General features: G+C 42.9%; 1 protein-coding gene across 16 annotated transcripts in view; it reads right to left on the reverse strand.

The window, feature by feature from the left end:
* LOC147102129 (uncharacterized) overlaps window positions 1-20,673 on the reverse strand; it is a 330,921-nt gene that overhangs the window by 42,754 nt on the left and 267,494 nt on the right. For 15 of the 16 annotated variants that reach the window (XM_085964374.1, XM_085964369.1, XM_085964366.1 and 12 more), the window contains 2 exons: window positions 16,547-16,567; window positions 12,070-12,105 (listed from right to left, as the gene is read on the reverse strand). In XM_085964374.1, the coding sequence (XP_085820500.1) occupies window positions 12,070-12,105; window positions 16,547-16,567 (57 nt within the window). The remainder of the gene's footprint in view (window positions 1-12,069; window positions 12,106-16,546; window positions 16,568-20,673) is intronic. The other variant, XM_085964358.1, reaches the window with a different exon arrangement.

Consider the following 20,673-nt stretch of genomic DNA (forward strand, 5'->3'; position numbering starts at 1 on the left):
TGCAGCTGCCATCTATTCCAGCAACATCGGAGCCAATGAAACAATCAGACCTTGGTCCTCCGAATCCTTCCACAATCAGTAATAACACCAACATCACCAACCTTCTCCGCCATCACCTGATGCTGCACTGGACACAGGGCATCAACCCCTGACACATTTGCTGGCCGGGAGGCCAGCGATGGCATCACCATGGCCAGATTTTCTTCACTTGACGCTGTAAACCCTGGCTGCCACATGGTGCGCCAGGTTGATACCATCCCACACCAGCACTGTGAAGCATCCCTTTAATGTCCAAGTCATTCTATGCACGCTCAGTACTATAGCGGGGGGGGGGGGGGGCGGGAGAAGATATGACTGAACAATTACTGGAATTCAGTAAGACATTTCTCAAGGTTCGCTCAGATCTGTCCAATAAGGGGCACTTTTTGAAAAAGAGATTTCACTGTATGACAACACATTACCAGAAACTTCACATGGACATTGGCTAAACCTCTCCAGTGCCTAACCTTGTGTGTTGTTAGTTGGTATGCTTGCAGTAGGATGAGGGTGAGTGTGAGGGGTGGCTAGTGAGATGGGGAAGTGATAAAGTAGATAGAGAGGGTTGGGTGGAGGTGGCATATGGAGGGAGTCATGGGAGAGCCTGGGTGCTTACATTCACCTTTGTGCAGTGCTTGTCAGTGTTTGCAGCACTTCAATGCTGTCAAACACTGACAGAACAGCTGTCAAACTCCATGTGGACGTGGTCCCTTTAAGGAAACCGGCCGATGCCGCATCATCAAATGACGTCATCAGACCGGCTTCCTGTTAATTGGCCGGGGCTTAACAAGGCCAATCAAGGTAAAATCATGTCTCCAGAGTGGATGCAGCTGGGAGTGGGACCGGAACCTGGAAACCGGAAACCAGCTGTACCACCCCCATCCTGCCTCCTCAATTAAGTTTGCAGCCTCTGCTTTTCTTACCAAAGTGGATAACTTCACATTATATTCCATTTGCCATGTTCTTGCTCACTCACTTAGCCTGTCTATATCCCCTTGAAGCCTCCTTGCATCTTTCTCACAACTTACATACCCCATGAATGAGATGGTAACCTGAGGCCCAATCTGCCTGTTCATGTGGATATATAAGCTGCTATGGTACTATCCAAAGAAGAGTGAGGAGCTCTTCTGGTGTCCTTACCATTTACTGCATTTGCTGTAGTAGGACCTTTTTATATTGCCAATTGGCTGCTGTGGTTGCCTATATAATAACAGTGATGACACTTCAAAAAGTAAGTAATTGTTGTAAAGCACATTTGGATGTTCTCTGGTTGAGATAAGGTGGTATATCAATAAAATTAAAATTCTAAAAACCACTACTATAGGATATCCATCTCAAATAATAATTTAAAGATAAGTAAAGAGCATTCATGAGAAGAGACAGATTACAAGCTGTTTTATTCTTCTATTTTTGGATAGGTTATGTGAATCTAAATGCATTAATTTCTAAACAATACTACTCAACACTAATTTTAGAAAGGAGTGAGAAGTTATGATAAAGGTTCAAACCCCATTCATGAATACTTATGTGGGGAAAATTATGGTTGCTTTGCGCCTCCAGTTAGCGCCCCTAACGGGCGCAAAGCACCTAGCGCTCGGGCGCGGTGCCTCTAACGCCTCCCGCGAAATTCAGCTGGAGGTTAGCGGCAGCGCCCCATTGCATAGTGGGGGAGGGCCGTGTTCTGATTGCTGTGAATGTTGTCATTGATGAGGCTGAGTGGTGATTTCCAGGTGGGGAACCTGTCGTTGACAAAAGATGCACGCTATGGAGTTAACACTCCACAGCATGCGGACTTCCGAGTTTCCCATCCTAAACTCTGTCCCCCGCCCCCCTGGCCTACGTAACCCGCCCCTGAAAATCCACAGGAGGTCACATCCTGGTATAAGTGCAAGGATGCATCCAGCCACAGGATCCACTGCTGACTCTCCCTGAAGTTTTCAGGGTCACGGACCAGAAACAAAGCCTTTGGCACATACTGTGGTATATGTGGCTGATCAGGGGGTATTGGGCCCTCCTGCAGAAACTAAAAGAAGTTGGCCCCTACAGTCCACTTTCTAAGAGGGCCATTTTAAAATATTAAAAAAATTAATTTGATCCTCCTCTTTGGGGGAGTCTAAGCTGCGACCCAGGCCTGGACTGCCAGTTTGGCCCCATTTCAACCCTTCCCAGTCCTCACCAGGCATGCCTGCGCTAATTATTTGCCGAGTCCCAACTGATTTCTGGAATGTGGGAACTTTGGTCTTCTGTAGTCCCCACCCTTTGCTCCATCCTGGGCCTTCTCCTTCTGCATCAGTAGCCTTGTAGGGAAGGGCAGATGCTCTTTGTCTCTTACAAGGCCTAGCAGGAATTTCTTTGCAAGACTGGGAACCTGCATATCTAGGTCCCAGTAATTTTGCAGCTATTCCAGCAGACTTCCATCAGAGTTACTGTGGGAGTCTTTTTTGTATGCCACCCATTTTGCCAGTCTGTTTGTTTAAGTGTTCGTGCCTCTTAATAGCTATACACATAGTAGCACATTTCCTCCCATCCACTCTGCATTACCACTACATGTTAGGTCTTATTCTTTATTTGTACATCAGTTCTTTTCAATGAAGTAGCAACAGAGAGAAACAAATTGAGGTGTTGAGATGAAAGTAAAATGTTCTGAAAGCACTGCAGATCAGAGCGTAACAGACAGGTAAGCAAGAGTGTGCTTAGATTTGGGAGGTTGAAATACTTTCCAAAAACTAGCATGTTTTCACAATGAATAGAGACATTTTGTTCTCATTAATTGAACACACATATTCAGATGCATTACACCAAAAGTAGCTGAGAAATTATGTTGTGAGACTCAATCAAATTGAGACTAGCTTGAATCAATACTACACCATAGCACCGTTGTTTCATGATGGGATTCAAATTACTCCCTGAAGATGAGGTAAGAGAACTCCTTTGTGTATAGGCTTAAGAAAGGGCCATACCATGAATAGAGCTACCTTTGTGCATCCTGGTGAATTGTAATGAAGGAAAGACCTTAGATGGAAGATGTAAATCTGCTATTCAGTTCGCCATACATTGTTTGGCATTTGTTTATGTATATATTTGTTACCAAACAAAGGAACTATCTGGACTGCACAAACCCCTTCACACAAAAGCTATGGCTCTAAAAACATCAATAAGGTGATGTATTCTTTCAGGACAGGGACTAGGGTGCAGCGATTAAAACTTCTGTACTCCGTTTTACTAAAGAAAATGAAACTCAAATCCAGCTTTATGCATAACGCTTAGATGCACTCTTAGGATTACTCTGCGAACACAGCAGAGTGAGAAGTTTTTGAAGTCTGGAGCACATTGTGGGTTCAAGTCGGCCAAACACAAATTTGTGATGAACAAGGTTTAGGTTTCAGTTAGCTGTTACTACATGTATAGATGGTATATATTTTCAGCCATCTTTCACGGACCTGGAAACCACCAGAAATTTTCCAAATTAATTTCCTGCCAGATGTGGGCAATAGCCTTAAACATAGAAACATAGAAGATAGGAGCAGGAGTAGGCCATTCGGCCCCTCGAGCCTGCTCCGCCATTTAATGAGATCATGGCTGATCATCCAAATTCAGTACCCTGTCCCTGCTTTCTCCCCATATTCCTTGATCCCTTTAGCCTTAACAAATATATCTGACTCCTTCTTGAATATATTTAATGAATTGGCCTCAACTGCCTTTTGTCATCGAGCATTCCACATCTCTGTCTTAAATGGCTTACCCCTTATCTTTAGACTGTGACCCCTGGTTCTGACACCCCGCTATCGGGAACATCCTTCCTGCATCTAGTTTGTCTAGTCCTGTTAGAATTTTATAAGTTTCAATGCGATCCCCTCTCATTTTTCTAAACTCCAGCGAATATAAGCCCAATCGACCCAATCTCTCCTCATACGTCATTCCTGCCATCCCAGGTATCAGTTTGGTGAATCTTCGCTGCAATCCCTCCATGGCAAGAACATCCTTCCTCAGATAAGGCAACCAAAACTGCACACAATACTCAAGGTGTGGTCTCACCAAGGCCCTGTACAACTGCAGCAAGACATCCTTGCTCCTGTACTCGAATCCTCTCGCTATTAAGGCCAACATACCATTTGCCTTCTTAACCGCCTGCTGCACCTGCATGCTTACCTTCAGCAACTGGTGCACAATGACACCCAGGTCTTGTTGCACTTCCCCTTCTCCCAATCTATTGCCATTCAGATAATAATCTGCCTTCCTGTTTTTGTCACCAAAGTGGATAACCTTGCATTTATCCACATTATACTGCATCTGCCATGCATCTGCCCAATCACCCAACCTGTCCAAATCAAACTGGAGTTTCTCGGCATCCTTCTCACAGCACACACGCCCACCCAGCTTTGTGTCATCTGCAAACTTGGAGATATTACATCTAGTTCCCTCATCTAGATCATTAATATATAGTGAATAGCTGGGGTCCTAGCACCGATCTCTGCGGTACCCTGCCTGCCACTCGGAAAAAGACCCGTTTATTCCAACTCTTTGCTTCCTGTCTGCCAACCAGTTCTCTATCCAAGTCAGTACCTTACCCCCAATCCCATGTGCTTTAACTTTACACGCTAATCTCTTATGCGGGACCTTATCAAAAGTCTTCTGAAAGTCGAAATACACCACATCCACTGGTTCTCCCTTATCTGTTCTACCAGTTACATCCTCAAAAAATTCCAGTAGATTAGTCAAGCACGATTTACCTTTTGTAAATCCATGTTGACTTTGTCCAATCCTGTCACTGTTTTCCAAGTGCTCTGCTATTACATCTTTCATAATAGACTCTAGCATTTTCCCCACTACCAATGTCAGGCTTACCGGTCTATAATTCCCCGTTTTCTCTCTACCACCTTTTTTGAATAGTGGGGTAACATTAGCTACCCTCCAATCCATGGGAACTGTTCCAGAGTCTATAGAATTTTGGAAGCTGACCAGCAATGCATCTACTAGTTCTAGGGCCACTTCCTTAAGTACCCTAGGATGTAGATTATCAGGCCCTGGGGATTTATCGGCCTTCAATCCCATCAATTTCCCTAACACCATTTCCCTACAAACACTGATTTCATTCAGTTCCTTCCTCTCATTAGACCCTATGTTCCCCGACATCTCTGGGAGGTTATTTGTGTCCTCCTTTGTGCAGACAGAACCAAAGTATGTATTTAATTGGTCTGCCATTTCTTTGTTCCCCATTATAAATTCCCCTGATTCTGACTGCAAGGGACCTACGCTTGACTTCACCAATCTTTTTCTCTTCACCTACCTATAGAAGCTTTTACAGTCAGTTTTTATGTTCCCTGCAAGCTTACTCTCATGCTCTATTTTCCCCCTGTTAATTAATCCCTTTGTCCTCCTTTGCTGAATCCTAAACTGCTCCCAATCCTCAGGTTTGCTGCTTTTTCTGGCTAATTTATATGTCCTCTCCTTGGATCTTATGCTATCCCTAATTTCCGTTGTTAGCCATGGTTGAGTCACCTTTTTTGTTTTATTTTTATAACCAATTCTGTAGTTCATCCATGTGATCTTTAAATGTTTGCCATTGCCTAACCACCGTCAACCCTTTAAGTAACATTCCCCAATCCATCCTAGCCAACTCGCGCCTCATACCATCGTAGTTTCCTTTATTTAAATTCAGGACCCTAGTCTCTGAGCCAAATACTTCACTCTCCATCTTAATGAAGAATTCGATCATATTATAATCGCTCCGCCCCAAGGGGCCTCGCACAAGATTGCTAATTAATCCTTTCTCATTGCATAATACCCAGTCTAAGATGGCCTGAACTCTAGTTGGTTCCTCGACATATTGGTCCACGAGCCGTATACACTCCAGGAATTCCTCCTCCACAGTATTGTTACCAATTTGGTTAGCCCAATCTATATGTAGATTAAAGTCACCCATGATAACTGCTGTGCCCTTATTTCTCTAATTTCCCATTTAATGCCATCCCCAACATCAGCATTACTGTTTGGGGGTCTGTATACAACTCCCACTAACGTTTTCTGCGCCATGGTATTTCTCAGCTCTATCCATACAGATTCCACATCATCAGAGCTAATATCCTTTTTTACTATTGTGTTAATCTCCTCCTTAACCAGCAATGCTACCCCACCTCCTTTTCCTTTTTGCCTGTCTTTCCTGAATATTGAATACTGGAGGATTGACCCCAAGAGAGCACTGAATACAAATAAAGCATTACAGTCTTATGACATTATAAAAAGATAAAACTTATTATCCTGATGCCAACAGACAGCTAGTTAGCACCAGGGTGCTATGGGCTGTTGAAGTCTCAACCAAGGTTAATATAGAGGTCCAAGTTGCCCTGAATCAAATACAAGTTGAGTTTTGCTCAGAGGAGGAATGAATCTTATAGGTACTTTGGGACAAAAATTGTCTTCTGGCACTAAAGCTTTGGGCAACTGTTGGTTATTGTTGGAGTCCCCAAGGAACTGTACACCTTTACACTGATTTTAAGAATCAACCCAAAATCTGACTCGACCATTTCCTCATAGGAAGATGACTTTCGTAAATAGCTTTTATCTCCCATACTTAATTCTCTGTCTGAGGTCCATTGTTTGTTCTGTGAGTTTTAGGTAACCCAGATTGTGGGGGCTTCCTGGCATGTAGAAGATGAAACTATACTACTGTTTATTACAATTTACTTTCCAGTGTTCTAAGCATTCACCACATATTTATTGGAGTATTTAAAACAGGCTATCTACTTCAGAAACCTATGAGCTAATGGGAGGTAACACAGGGCTGTGTGTCAGCTGAAAGAGCCAAAGCAAGATGTGAAATTTTTGAACCCAGTCATTGACCTATGGGGAGGTTTTGACTAATCACAGCCATTGCATGTACCATATACCTAATGCAGAAGATAAAAAAATGTTCCAAAACCAGAATTCTATGCCAATGACAATCAGAAAGAGGAAAATAACTTTTAGAAATAAAAAACTTTCATAAAAAATGTTTTTAAATATGACTAAATCATGAAGGAATGGAATGAAATGCAATCAAAGAATATTTTTGCTGGTGTCAGCAATGGAATTGTACTATTTTTATCAAGAGAAGCAAAATTTGAGGTGCAGTAGCAGAATGAGAGTTTACATGCAAAGGCTCGGGAACTACAAATTGCACGGCAACCGTAATGTACTCAAGAAATGACAATGTTCCATAAACATCCCGCCAGCTCATGGATTTCCTTCTCCTCCCACTGATATCTCACTTAGGCAGACGTTGAAAGAATGAAGGGATAATGGATAGTGGGAATATTCTATTTGTACAGCAGAGATGCAAATGAAAAATTAACAATGTACCATTCATTAGCATTCAATTGCCGAAAGCAAACTACGTAGGTACGAGGGGCGAGTTGGTTAAGGTAGATTGGGAAATTACATTAAAAGATATGACAGTGAACAAGCAATGGCTAGCATTTAAAGAATTAATACATAATTTACAACAAATATACATTCCTTTAAGGCACAAAAACACCACAGGAAAAGTGATCCAACCGTGGCTAACAAGAGAAGTTAAAGATAGTATTAGAACAAAGAAGAGGCTTATAATGCTGCCCAAAAGAGTAGTAAGCTTGAGGATTGGGAGGATTTTAGAATTCAGCAAAGGAGGACCAAGAAATTGACAAAGAAAGGGAAAATAGAATATGAGAGTAAACTAGCAAGAGACATAAAAACAGACGGTAAAAGTTTCTATAGGTATGTAAAAAGGAAAGATTAGCGAAAGTAAATGTGGGTCCCTTACAGGCTGAGACAGGAGAAATTATAATGGGGAATAAGGAAATGGCAGAGAAATTAAACAAATACTTTGGCTGCGAATTTAATTCTGGAGTTGGGTCAGCTTGTTTCCGGGTTCCGGTCCCGCCCCCAGCTGCTTCCGTTCTGCTGACATGATTTTCCCTTGATTGGCCTTGCCTGCGGGCTTACCGGCCAATTAACAGGAAGTGGGTCTGATGAGGCCATTTGATGACATGTCATCTGCCAGTTTCCTTAAAGGGACCATGCACAATTTTATTTTGACAGTTGATCTGTCAGTGTTTGACAGCATTGAGGTGCTGCAAACACTGACAATCACTGCATAAAGGTAAACACTTGCACCCAGGCTCTCCAATGACTCCCTCCATAAGCATATGGAGGGAGTCACAGCATGGAGGGAGGTTCTCTTCCCTTCCAAGGGTGGAAGAGACCTCCCCAGGACACCAACTTACCTTGAACCGCCACTCAACCCTCTCTATCTACATTATCACTTCCCCATCTCACTAGTCACCTCTCACACTCACCCTCATCCTACTACAAGCATACCAACTAACACACAAGGGTAGGCACTTGAGAGGTTTAGCCAATGTCCATGTGAAGTTTCTGGTAATGTGTTGTCATACAGTGTAATATCTCTTTCCAAAATTGCCCCTTATAGGACAGCTCTGAGCGCACATTGAGAAATGTCTTACTGAGTTCCAGTGATTGTTCAGTCATAACTCCCCACCCTGCTATAGTGATGTGTGTGCATGGAATGGCTTGGACATTAAGTGGATGCTTCACGGTGCTGGTGTGGGATGGTGTCAGCCTGGCGCATCATGTGGCAGCCAGGGTTTACAGCATTAAGTGAAGAAAATCTGGCCATGATGATGCCATCACTGGTCTCCCGGCCAGCAATTTTGTCAAGGGCTGATGCCGTGTCCAGTGCAGCATCAGGTGGGTGAGGAGGAGGTTGGCGCTCCTGATGCTGCTGTTGTGGCTGGTTGTGGTGCTGATGCGGCTGCTCTTCCTATGAATCTGATGACCAGAATGAGAAGATGTAAATGGTTCCCATCCCATTGCTATAGATTTCAGTTGAGGCAAGAAACTTGCAAGCGCACACGCGAAGTGGCCTGAAATTATTCCAATCAGATAACACTGCAGATGGGTGTCAGCTTGAACAGTCACAAGGTCAGTAGATTTGCAAAATCTTATCCCAAACCTCCAACAACAAAGTTGTTGCATTTGAATGTCAGCCATGTTACAGGAGCGCTTTTAAAGTGCTGCACCAATGACTACAAATCATGTCCATGAGAAACTTGTCTCCTTGCAGCTAGCGTGTTTCTCACAAGACGGGAAACAGGAGCTAGAAGCACGAAAATGGGAAACCACTATAAAAATAGGATTAGCAAGGCAGTTAACAGGCTCTTAACTGCCTTAACTACCTGTCCCACAGGTTCCCGTTGGGTCAGTTTGGGAGTGGCTGACTCGACACTCACGAAAATTGCGTGGGGGTGAGATGGAGGCGGGTTGGGTGGCTGAAGCCATTTTTTCCGATTTTCGCTGCCGACCCACCTCCAAACCCGCCTCCTCAGGGCTGTTAAAATCGGGCCCTTTGTGTCTATCTTCATGGAAGACGCAAAAAACGTCCCAGAAATAGTGAAGTACCAGGGCTCTAAGGCTGAATGAGGAACTGAAAGAAATTAATATTAGTAAAAAGTAGTACTGGAGAAATTAATGGGACTGAAAGCTGATAAATCCCCATGACCTGATGGCCTACATACTAGGGTTATGAAAGAGTTGGCTATAGAGATAGTAGATGCATTGGTTGTCATTTTCCAAAATTCCTTAGATTCTGGAACGGTTCTTGCGGATTGGAAGGTAGCAAATGTAACCCCACTATTTAAGAAAGGAGGGAGAGAGAAAACGGGGAACTACAGACCAGTTAGCCTGACATCAGTAGTAGGGAAAATGCTAGTATCTATTATTAAGGACGTGGTATCAGGGCACTTAGAAAATAATAATAGGATTGGGCAGAATCAACATGGATTTATGAAAGGGAAATCGTGTTTGACAAATCTGTTAGAGTTTTTTGAGGTTGTAACTAGCAGAATAGATAAGGGGGAATCAGTGGATGTGGTGTATTTGGATTTTCAGAAGGCATTCGATAAGATGCCACACAAGAGGTTATTAAACAAAATTATGGCTCATGGGATTGGGGGTAATATACTAGCATGGATTGAGGATTGGTTAACAGACAGAAAACAGAGAGTAGGAATAAACAGGTCATTTTTGGGTTGGCAGGCTGTAACTAGTGGGGTACTGCAAGGATCAGTGCTTGGGCCTCAGCTATTCACAATCTACATCAATGATTTGGATGAGTGGACCAAATGTAATATATTCAAGTTTGCTGATGGTACAAAGCTGGGTGGGAATATAAGTTGTGAGGAGGATGCAAGGAGGCTTCAAGGGGATATAGACAGGCTAAGTGAGTGGCAAGTATATGGCAAATGGAAAAAATGTGGAGAAATGTGAAGTTATGGTACGTATAATAGAAAAGCAGAGTATTTTTTAATGGTGAGAGATTGGAAAATGTTGGTGTTCAGAGGGACCTGGGTGTCCTTGTACACGAATCACTGAAAGTTAACATGCAGGTACAGCAAGCAATTAGGAAAGCAAATGGTATGTTGGCCTTTATTACAAGAGGATTTGAGTATAAGAGTAAAGACGTCTTACTGCAATGATATAGGGCCCTGGTGAGACCACACCTGGAGTACTGTGTACAGTTTTGGTCTCCTTACCTAAGGTTCACCAGAATGGTTCCTCAGATAGGGGGATTGTCCTATGAGGACAGATTGAGTAGACTAGGTCTATATTCTCTAGAATTTATTAGAATGAGAGGTGATCTCATTGAAACATACAAAATTCTTACAGGGCTTGATAGGGTAGATGCAGGGAAGATGTTTCCCCTGGCTGGGGAGTCTCGAACCAGGAGTCACAGTCTCAGAATAAGGGGTCGGCCATTTAGGACTGAGATGAGGAGAAATTTCTTCACTCAGAGGGTGGTGAATCTTTGGAATTCTCTACCTCTGAGGGCTGTGGAGGCTCAGTCATTGAGTATATTCAAGACAGAGATCGATAGATTTTTGAATATTAAGGGAATCAAGGGATATGGGGATAGTGCAGGAAAGTGGAGATGGGGTAGATCAACCATGATCTTATTGAATGGCGGAGCAGGCTCGAAGGGCCAAATGGTCTACTCCTGCTCCTATTTCTTTTATTCTTATTTACTTATAAAGGAACATACCATAATTACTATGGTCACAATTAGACTTGTAATACTACAATTGTTTAAAATTAAGCTTTTTTAGGCAATGTTATTTTGCATTAAAAGCCATTTCTTCATACCTCATGCCTCCATTGTAGGTTTACCATTCTTCCAGTAAAACTTCCATTTTATACCCATTACACATTCACCAGTTTCCCCATCAAGTCCTATCCATGTTACTCTACAATTTTATCTGTCACAGGATCTCTCCAACTTTTTCCCCTGAGATGTTTCATTAATGCATTGACAAGTTACAAAGCATATAGTTCCATTCTTTTACCATAGTCTAGGAGAAATATTCCTGCTGGATTAATTACATTTTTTACATTCTCTCCATATACTTGACAAACTCTAGATTTCCACTACTACAGTAATTCCCTCTCTGTACCCAGTCACTGGATACAGTTACTTTATTGAAACACGACCTGGTTGCCAAGCAGCAGTTTCTCACACTGCAGCTCTGTGTAGCCAACATGCCAAGAGGATTGTCTTCTTAAAAATACTGAATTTCACTGTTAAGTACACAATAACAGTGAGAAAAGTAATACTTATTCAGTAATATATAAAGAAAAACTGCAAATATTGGAAATTTGAAATAAAGCAGAAGATGCTGAAAATGCTTAGTAGGGCAGCCAGCATCTGAAATAGATATGAAAGAAAAAGATAGGATAATATTTCATCAGAATAAATCTGGGTTCTATCCAAAACATTAATCCATTTTTCTCTTTCAAATTTAATATTTATACAAAATTTACTGTCATGGGAGAACTTTCGTGATTGTCCTTGAGGTTTATTCTTTACGTGATTAGCTTAGTTGTTTTACATTCTGTACGTTACAGTAAAATTTCTCCCCCTTTAAAATGCAGGCGACTTTATGCTATCCTTAGTAATACAAAGTACTGATTGAATTTTATGACAGAAGTAGAATGATTTACCTCCATATTTAGCAGCTTTAGCTGCTGCGTATCCACCTGCAATGACAGAGGATTGACAAATTATGACAGAGCAGAGATAAGCTATGTTTAGAGTAGAACAAAATGTAATATTATAAATATCAACAGCATTCTACAGAAAGCCCATTTCTGAAATATTTATTAATTCGTGAATCTCCATGGTATTGATAAAAAACAAAAAAATAATAATTTAATACATAACTAAATACTGTGTCCTCTACCTATTCCAGTTATGTACATAAGTAAAATAACTTGGTGCCAGTTATTCACATAAATAGATATGTTGCTCACCCAAGCCTACCCATCATTATGTAATTATAGATAGATAGATTATAGATAAGTATTAGAAGCATACTTAATATATATGACACGATATATAAGAATAGTTAAAGCAAAATGCAGTCTTCAGATGAATCTGAGTTAGAGACAAGTGGATAATTGGATCAGGGCGTGCATAACTGAGTGCACAGTTGACTTTTTTAAGCAGAGAAATGGATTGAAAATCATTCCCCTTCCCCCCCCCCCCCCACCGCCATGTTTACCTCCAGCGGCTCCACCTGTAATGATAGTTTATTGTAATGTGGCAGCTATGTGGCAATGAACAGCAACGTAATGAAGATCAATAGCATATCATTCCTGAAAATTATATTCGTGAAATATTCATCGTCAGTGTAAATTAATCCGATCTAATAAATAGTGGCCGATGGATATCACTAAGTGTTGAATACATATCAATCAACAGTTGTTTCTTCAGTGATCATAATCTTGTGTAAGGAAGGATATTAGCTCTGACGATGTGGAATCTGTATGGGTGCAGCTGAGAAATACCAAGGGGCAGAAAACGTTAGTGGGAGTTGTATACAGACCCCCAAACAGTAATGCTGAGGTTGGGGATGGCATTAAACGGGAAATTAGAGACGCGTGCAATAAGGGCACAGCCGTTATTATGGGTGACTTTAATCTACATATAGATTGGGCTAACCAAATTAGTAACAATGCTGTGGAGGAGGAATTCCTAGAGTGTATACGGGATGGTTTCCTGGACCAATATGTCGAGGAACCAACTAGAAATCAGGCCATCTTAGACTGGGTATTATGTAATAAGAAAGGATTAATTGGCAATCTTGTGCGAGGCCCCTTGGGGAGGAGCGATCATAATATGATGGAATTCTTCATTAAGATGGAGAGAGAAGTAGTTGACTCAGAGACTCGGGTCCTGAATTTAAATAAAGGGAACTATGATGGTATGAGGCGCGAGTTGGCTATGATGGATTGGGGAACGTTACTTAAAGGGTTGACGGTGGATAGTCAATGGCAAACATTTAAAGATCGCATGGATAAACTCCAGAATTTGTTCATCCCTGTTTGGCATAATAATAAAACAAAAAAGGTGACTAACAAGGGAAATTAGGGATAGCATAAGATCCAAAGAGAGGACATATAAATTGGCCAGAAAAAGCAGCAAACCTGAGGATTGGGAGCAGTTTAGGATTCAGCACAGGAGGATAAAGGGATTAATTAAGAGGGGGAAAATAGAATATGAGAGTAAGCTTGCAGGGAACATAAAAACTGACTGTAAAAGCTTCTATAGATATGTGAAGAGAAAAAGATTGGTGAAGTCAAGCGTAGGTCCCTTGCAATCAGAATCAGGGGAATTTATAATGGGGAACAAAGAAACGGCAGACCAATTAAATACATACTTTGGTTCTGTCTTCACAAAGGAGGACACAAATAACCTCCCAGAGATGTCAGGGAACATAGGGTCGAATGAGAGGGAGGAACTGAATGAAATCAGTGTTTGTAGGGAAATGGTGTTGGGGAAATTGATGGGATTGAAGGCCGATAAATCCCCAGGGCCTGATAATCTACATCCTAGGGTACTTAAGGAAGTGGCCCTAGAAATAGTAGATGCATTGCTGGTGATCTTCCAAAATTCTATACACTCCCATGGATTGGAGGGTAGCTAATGTACCCCCACTATTTAAGAAAGGTGGTAGAGAGAAAACAGGGAATTATAGACCGGTAAGCCTGACATCGGTAGTGGGGATAATGCTAGAGTCCATTATAAAAGATGTAATAGCAGAGCACTTGGAAAACAGTGACAGGATCAGACAAAGTCAACATGGATTTACAAAAGGTAAATCGTGTTTAACTAATCTACTGGAATTTTTTTGAGGATGTAACTGGTAGAATAGATAAGGGAGAACCAGTGAATGTGGTGTATTTGGACTTTCAGAAGGCTTTCGATAAGGTCCTGCATAAGAGATTAGCGTGCAAAGTTAAAGCACATGGGATTGGGGGTAAGGTACTGACTTGGATAGAGAACTGATTGGCAGACAGGAAGCAAAGAGTTGGAATAAATGGGTCTTTTTCCGAGTGGCAGGCAGTGACTAGTGGGGTACTGCAGGGATCGGTACTAGGACCCCAGCTATTCACAATATATATTAATGGTCTAGACGAGGGAACTAGATGTAATATCTCCAAGTTTGCAGACGACATAAAGTTGGGTGGGCGTGTGTGCTGTGAGGAGGATGCCGAGAAACTCCAGCATGATTTGGACAGGTTGGGTGATTGGGCAGATGCAGTATAATGTGGATAAATGCGAGGTTATCCACTTTGGTGGCAAAAACAGGAAGGCAGATTATTATCTGAACGGCAATAGATTGGGAGAAGGGGAAGTGCAACGAGACCTGGGTGTCCTTGTGCACCAGTCGCTGAAGGTAAGCATGCAGGTGCAGCAGGCGGTTAAGAAGGCAAATGGTATGTTGGCCTTCATAGCGAGAGGATTCGAGTACAGGAGCAAGGATGTCTTGCTGCAGTTGTACAGGGCCTTGGTGAGACCACACCTTGAGTACTGTGTGCAGTTTTGGTCGCCTTATCTGAGGAAGGATGTTCTTGCCATGGAGGGAGTGCAGCGAAGATTCACCAGACTGATACCTGGGATGGCAGGAATGATGTATGAGGAGAGATTGGGTCGATTGGGCTTATATTCGCTGGAGTTCAGAAGAATGAGAGGGGATCTCATTGAAACTTATAAAATTCTAACAGGACTAGACAGACTAGATGCAGGAAGGATGTTCCCGATGGCAGGGGAGTCCAGAACCTGGAGTCACAGTCTAAGGATAAGGGGTAAGCCATTTAGGACTGAGATGAGGAGGAATTTCTTCACCCAGAGAGTGGTGAACCTGTGGAATTCTCTACCACAGAAGGCAGTGGAGGCCAATTCATTAAATATATTCAAGAAGGAGTTAGATATATTTCTTAAAGCTAAAGGGATCAAGGGATATGCGGAGAAAGCAGGGACAGGGTAGTGAATTTGGATGATCAGCCATGATCTCATTAAATGGCAGAGCAGGCTCGAGGGGCCGAATGGCCTACTCCTGCTCCTATCTTCTATGTTTTCAGTAAATCTGTCCAAATATCATAGAAACAACGTGTAGATGTCAAGACACCAAAAATTTGCAATCCTGTTGCAGGCTTCATTTTAAAGAATGGACATGCACAGACTGAATTCAAAAAAGCAACAATAATGAAATCTACTCATCTTTCCATTTACTACTTAATGGAATTGTAAGCCCCAAATTCCTGGGGGGGTCTGCTTCATTATAGTGGGGCAGCACCCCCCAGCCCTAGCCTCAGGCCGGAGACCCCACTCCAAATCCCGGGTGGCGTGGGCCACTGGCACTTGCAAGGCAACATCAGCAAGCTGGATCCCAATCTACCTTTGCAAGGTGAAGTGGCTTATAGCTGCTCTGCCTGAGGTCCCCTGAGTGTCAATGGAGTAAGAAAAAATTTAACTTTTTGCAGTCTCTTGAAAGACCCATTTTTGCCATTAAACAAGGCAATCGATCCTGAAGGGTATTAAGTACCTTCATTTGGGTAAGGTTTGAGGCCTTTTAGAAGGTCACAAAGGGGCTCACGGCAACTATTCCCCGGTGCGAGTGCTGCTCAGGCCTTTCAAGGGTGTAATTCCTGAAATTCCTGGGCTATCCTGGGAACTGCTCTGACATGTCCCCTTCACATGGCTGGTGGGGAGGGATGTTCCACCCACACCTCTCACTGTAATTTAAAAGGCCAGGGAAAAAGGGGTGGAATCCTGACATAATCAAGTTCTACCCCAAATTTCGTCCCTCCCCTACCCAACTGATATCAGGCTTTTCGTCTTCTCCAGGCCCAGGAATTTCAGGGCCATAAAATCAAACCATAGAAGGAGACCAACTAGCCCATCGTTCCTGTGACTTCTCAACAAATTGAAAAGTTCTTTGACTAGAGACCAAATGACCTGGTATAACTCCAGGCATATACCTGTTGCTGCCCCTGGACCACCTGAATTACCAGACCAGGAGTTACAATTATTACTATCACAAATAAAAGAACAAATATTTTTTGAAATGGTGATAGCTGATCAATATCATAATTTCTAGGTAATGTAATATGAAACCAAGAACAAATACTGTACCTGCTGCACCTCCTGGAACACCTGCATTAATAGCACAAGAAACGAGAAATCAAATATATTGAGCTGCTCCAGTTAATTAGCATATAACTAACTGTATGAGGGTCGTTGTAATAACTGATGATTTCCTAAGGGCATTGAAAAGTCTAGGAGGACTACTTTTTGCTCTGACCACTCCTCCATAGACAAACAATATACTTAAAAAAAAGTATACACATTGTTTGGCTGCCACATTTCCTATATTACAACACTTCAAAACTACTTCATTGGCTGTAAAGCGCTTTGGGACGTCCGGTGGTCATGAAAGGCGCTATATAAATGCAAGTCTTTCTTTCTTTTAATTAACATGTAACAGTACAAGGGTGATTTCAACAACCAATATTTCCTTAACTACAGCTGTTACTGTTGATGATATTTTCTTGAACGGATTAGTAAATTAATAGTTTCTCCTCTTACAATAACATAGCAATCGCCTTCCATTTAATAATTTGCTGTGTCTGGAAAAAGCTAGATCATTAAGATTGAAATTGATTTTGCATAAGCATCATTAACCTGGGCTTCTTCCATGCACCTTTTTTTTGTGGTGGTGGTGGGTGGGGGGCGGGATCGGGAAGGTGAATTCTAAGTTTAAGAAGGGGAGAATGTCTATGCTCTGTGTTTACTCTAAGTCAGTTGCATGGGAGTGGGGCTTGTGGTGGGGACTGAAGAGGATGGCTTTGGTCTTCCCGCTGTTGAGTTGGAGGAAGATGTAATTCCTGCAGGACTTGATAGTGGGGAGTTTCTGGAGAGGTAGGCACAGAGTTGGTGGAATTTTACAGATGGGTTGTAATATTGACACCTTTTCATCCAATAAGCTAAACAAATCTAAAACTACTTTGCAGTAGAGATCAAATTAGTTGGTATGACTCCCGGTTGAACTCTTGTTCCAGTTCCTAAAACACCCTGGATTAGACACATTAATTAATATTAACAGCGATGTGTACCATTATTAGCATTTTAGACACTACAGTTATTTGAGGTCTGTATCATAGGTATTAGAAAAACAATTGGACTACCAACAGCGGACTGCTGGGTTAGTGTTGCTGGATTAGTATGGTAATTTTCCCCTTGAATGTAGTTCAACCTAAATATACAAATAGGGTGAAATCAATTGGGGTAAGCGACAGAGCATTGCTGCTTTAGTGTTTTACATTTCTCAGCAAGCACACACGGATGTATCTTTTGGTGCATTTATACTGCAGCTACCAGTTTCTGATCAGTAGCTATTGTTTTGTTCCTATCTAGATGGTACCATGTTTACGTTACTTAGCTCCTTTAACTATCTTGTTTAAGAGAGAGCACTGCACATGCTGGATACGTACATGGAAGAAGACAAAACAAACAAACCAAAAAGCGTACCATGACAAACATACTAAAGCTCGCCATTTCGCCATAGGGGACTCTGTGTACACTCGGAACTTCGGCTTTGGACCTAAATGGATACCAGGACTAATCCAGGACATTACAGGACCTGTGTCGTACTCTGTGTTACTAGGGAATGGTCGAGGGGTTTGTCGGCATGTGGATCAGCTTTTCAGCCGGCAGCAGGGGGAACTGCCTCAGATGGAACAAAGGGCAGTAGAGGAGGCTGTTCCAGGACCCAGCACAGCTTATAAGGTGCCAGTGGACACTGGCACTGCCAGGCCACAGCGGGACAGAGTAAAACCAACATCAGAGACTACTCCAATATCAAGTGCGAATGAATCTGAGAATCCACCACAAGTGGAATTAAGACGTTCACAAAGGATTCGCAAGCAACCAGAAAGACTTATACAAACCTGTTAAATTAGTCAGGGGTTAACCATGGTTAGAGCATACTGGTTAATTAAAACGTAGTACCCAGTAAGGGTTATTGTTTAAGAATTGCATATGGCAATCTTAAGGGGGGAGGAGTGTAGTAACCTGGGAGGTTATGAGTAACCTGATCCACCAGGTGGTGCTGTGGCAATTGGTCTCCTGAGTTAAGTCTGATCTGTACTGGTTGTACTCTTTGTTTTTGCTGCCTCATGGCAGAAGCTTTTATGTGCAAGTGTTGATTAAACCATGTTATGGAGTTAACCAGTGTCCATCTCCATCTATGGCCACCTCAAGATACCACAAGAACAATGAAGCAGTGAAATAGAAATGGGAGTTTTCCTGATCTTTAAGGTAGTGTTTTCAGTTGTTTGGAGCTAACGTTTCAGGTTGATGACCTTTCGTCAGCGGTTCTGGTAATCCAGATGCCTGGACTAATGATCCAGAGACGCGAGTTCAAATCCCACCACAGCAGCTGGGGAATTTAAAATCAGTTAATTAAATAAATCTGGAATAAAAAGCTAATATCAGCAATGGTGACCATGACAACAGCAGATTGTCATACAAACCCATCTGGTTCACTAATGTCCTTCAGGGAAGGAAATCTGCCGTCCTTACAAGGTCTGGTCTATATGTAATTTCAGACCTGCAGCAATGTGGTTGACTCTTAACTGGCCTCTGAAATGGCCTAGTAAGCCACTGAGTTGTAAAAACTGCTACAAAAAACAATAATAATAATAATAAAACTGGATGGAGCACCCGGCATCAACCTCAGCACTGGCTTGGGACACGACAACAGCACACCCAGCCCAGTCGACCCCGCAAAGTCCTCTTCACTAATATCTGAGGACTTGTGCCAAAATGGGGAGAGCTGTCCCACAGACTAATCAAGCAACAGCCTGACATTGGCTGAAAGGTATGATTCTGTGAGTGTGACAATCACAGAATCACAGAAACCCCACAGTGCAGATAGAGGCCATTTCGGCCCATCGAGCCTGCACCAAAACATATCCCACCCGATCCCCGTAACCCCTACACCAACACATATCCCACCCTATCCCCGTAACCCCACGTATTTAATCCCCCTAACACCAAGGGTCAATTTATCATAGCCAATCATCCTAACCTGCACATCTTTGGACTGTGGGAGGAAACCGGAGCACCCGGAGGAAACCCACGCAAACACGGGGAGAATGTGCAAACTCCACACAGACAGTCACCCGAGGCCGGATTCAAACCCGGGTCCCTGGCGCTGTGAGGCAACAGTGCTAACCACTATCCTCCATCACCATCCCTGGGTATGTCCTGTCCCACCAGAGGTGGCAGCACAGTAGTATACAGTCGGGAGGGAGTGGCCCTCAGAGTCCTCAACATTGTCTCTGGACCCCATGAAGTCTCATGGCTTCAGGTCAAGCATGGGCAAGGAAACCTCCTGCTGATTACCACATACCGCCCTCCCTTAGTTGATGAGTCAGTACTCCTCCATGTTGAACACCACTTGGAAAAAGCACTGAGAGTAGCAAGGGCTCAGAATGTACTCTGGGTGGAATGTACTGAATGTCCATCAACAAGAGTGGCTCAGTAGCGCCAGTACTGAACGAACTGGCTGAGTCCTGAAGGGCATAGCTGCCAGACTGGGCCTGCGGCAGGTGGTGAGAGAACCAACACGAGGGAAAAACCTACTTGACCACGTCCTCACCAATCTACCTGTCGCAGATGCATCTGACCAAGACAGCATTGGTAGCAGGACCACTGCACAGTCATTGTGGAGACAAAGTCCCGTCTTCATACTGAGGACACCGTCCATCGTGTTGTGTGGCACTATCACTGAGCTAAGTGGGATAGATTCAGAACAGATCTAGCAGCTCAAAATTGGGGATCTGTGAGGCGCTGTGGGCCAGCAGCAGCAGCAGAATTGTATTCCACCACAATCTATAACCTCATGGCCCGGCATATCTCTCACTCTACCTTTACAATCAAGCCAGGGGACCAACCCTGGTTCAATAAGGAGTGTAGAAAAGCATGCCAGGAGCAGCACCCGGCATACCTAAAAATGAGGTGCCAACCTGGGGAAGCTGCAACACATGACTACATGCATGCTAAACAGCAGAAGTAGCATGCTATAGACAGAGCTAAGTGATCCCACAATCAACGGATCAGATCAAAGCTCTGCAGTCCTGCCACATCCATTCGTGAATGGTGGTGGACAATTAAACAACTGTGACACAAAAGGCATCAAGGGGTAGGGGGAGAGAGCAGGAATATGGTATTGAGATAGAGGATCAGCCATGATCATA

The sequence above is a fragment of the Somniosus microcephalus genome, chromosome 22 (genome assembly GCF_052327205.1).
Source record: "Somniosus microcephalus isolate GS21.2 chromosome 22, FLI_Smic_1.0, whole genome shotgun sequence".
Classification (NCBI taxonomy): domain Eukaryota; kingdom Metazoa; phylum Chordata; class Chondrichthyes; order Squaliformes; family Somniosidae; genus Somniosus; species Somniosus microcephalus.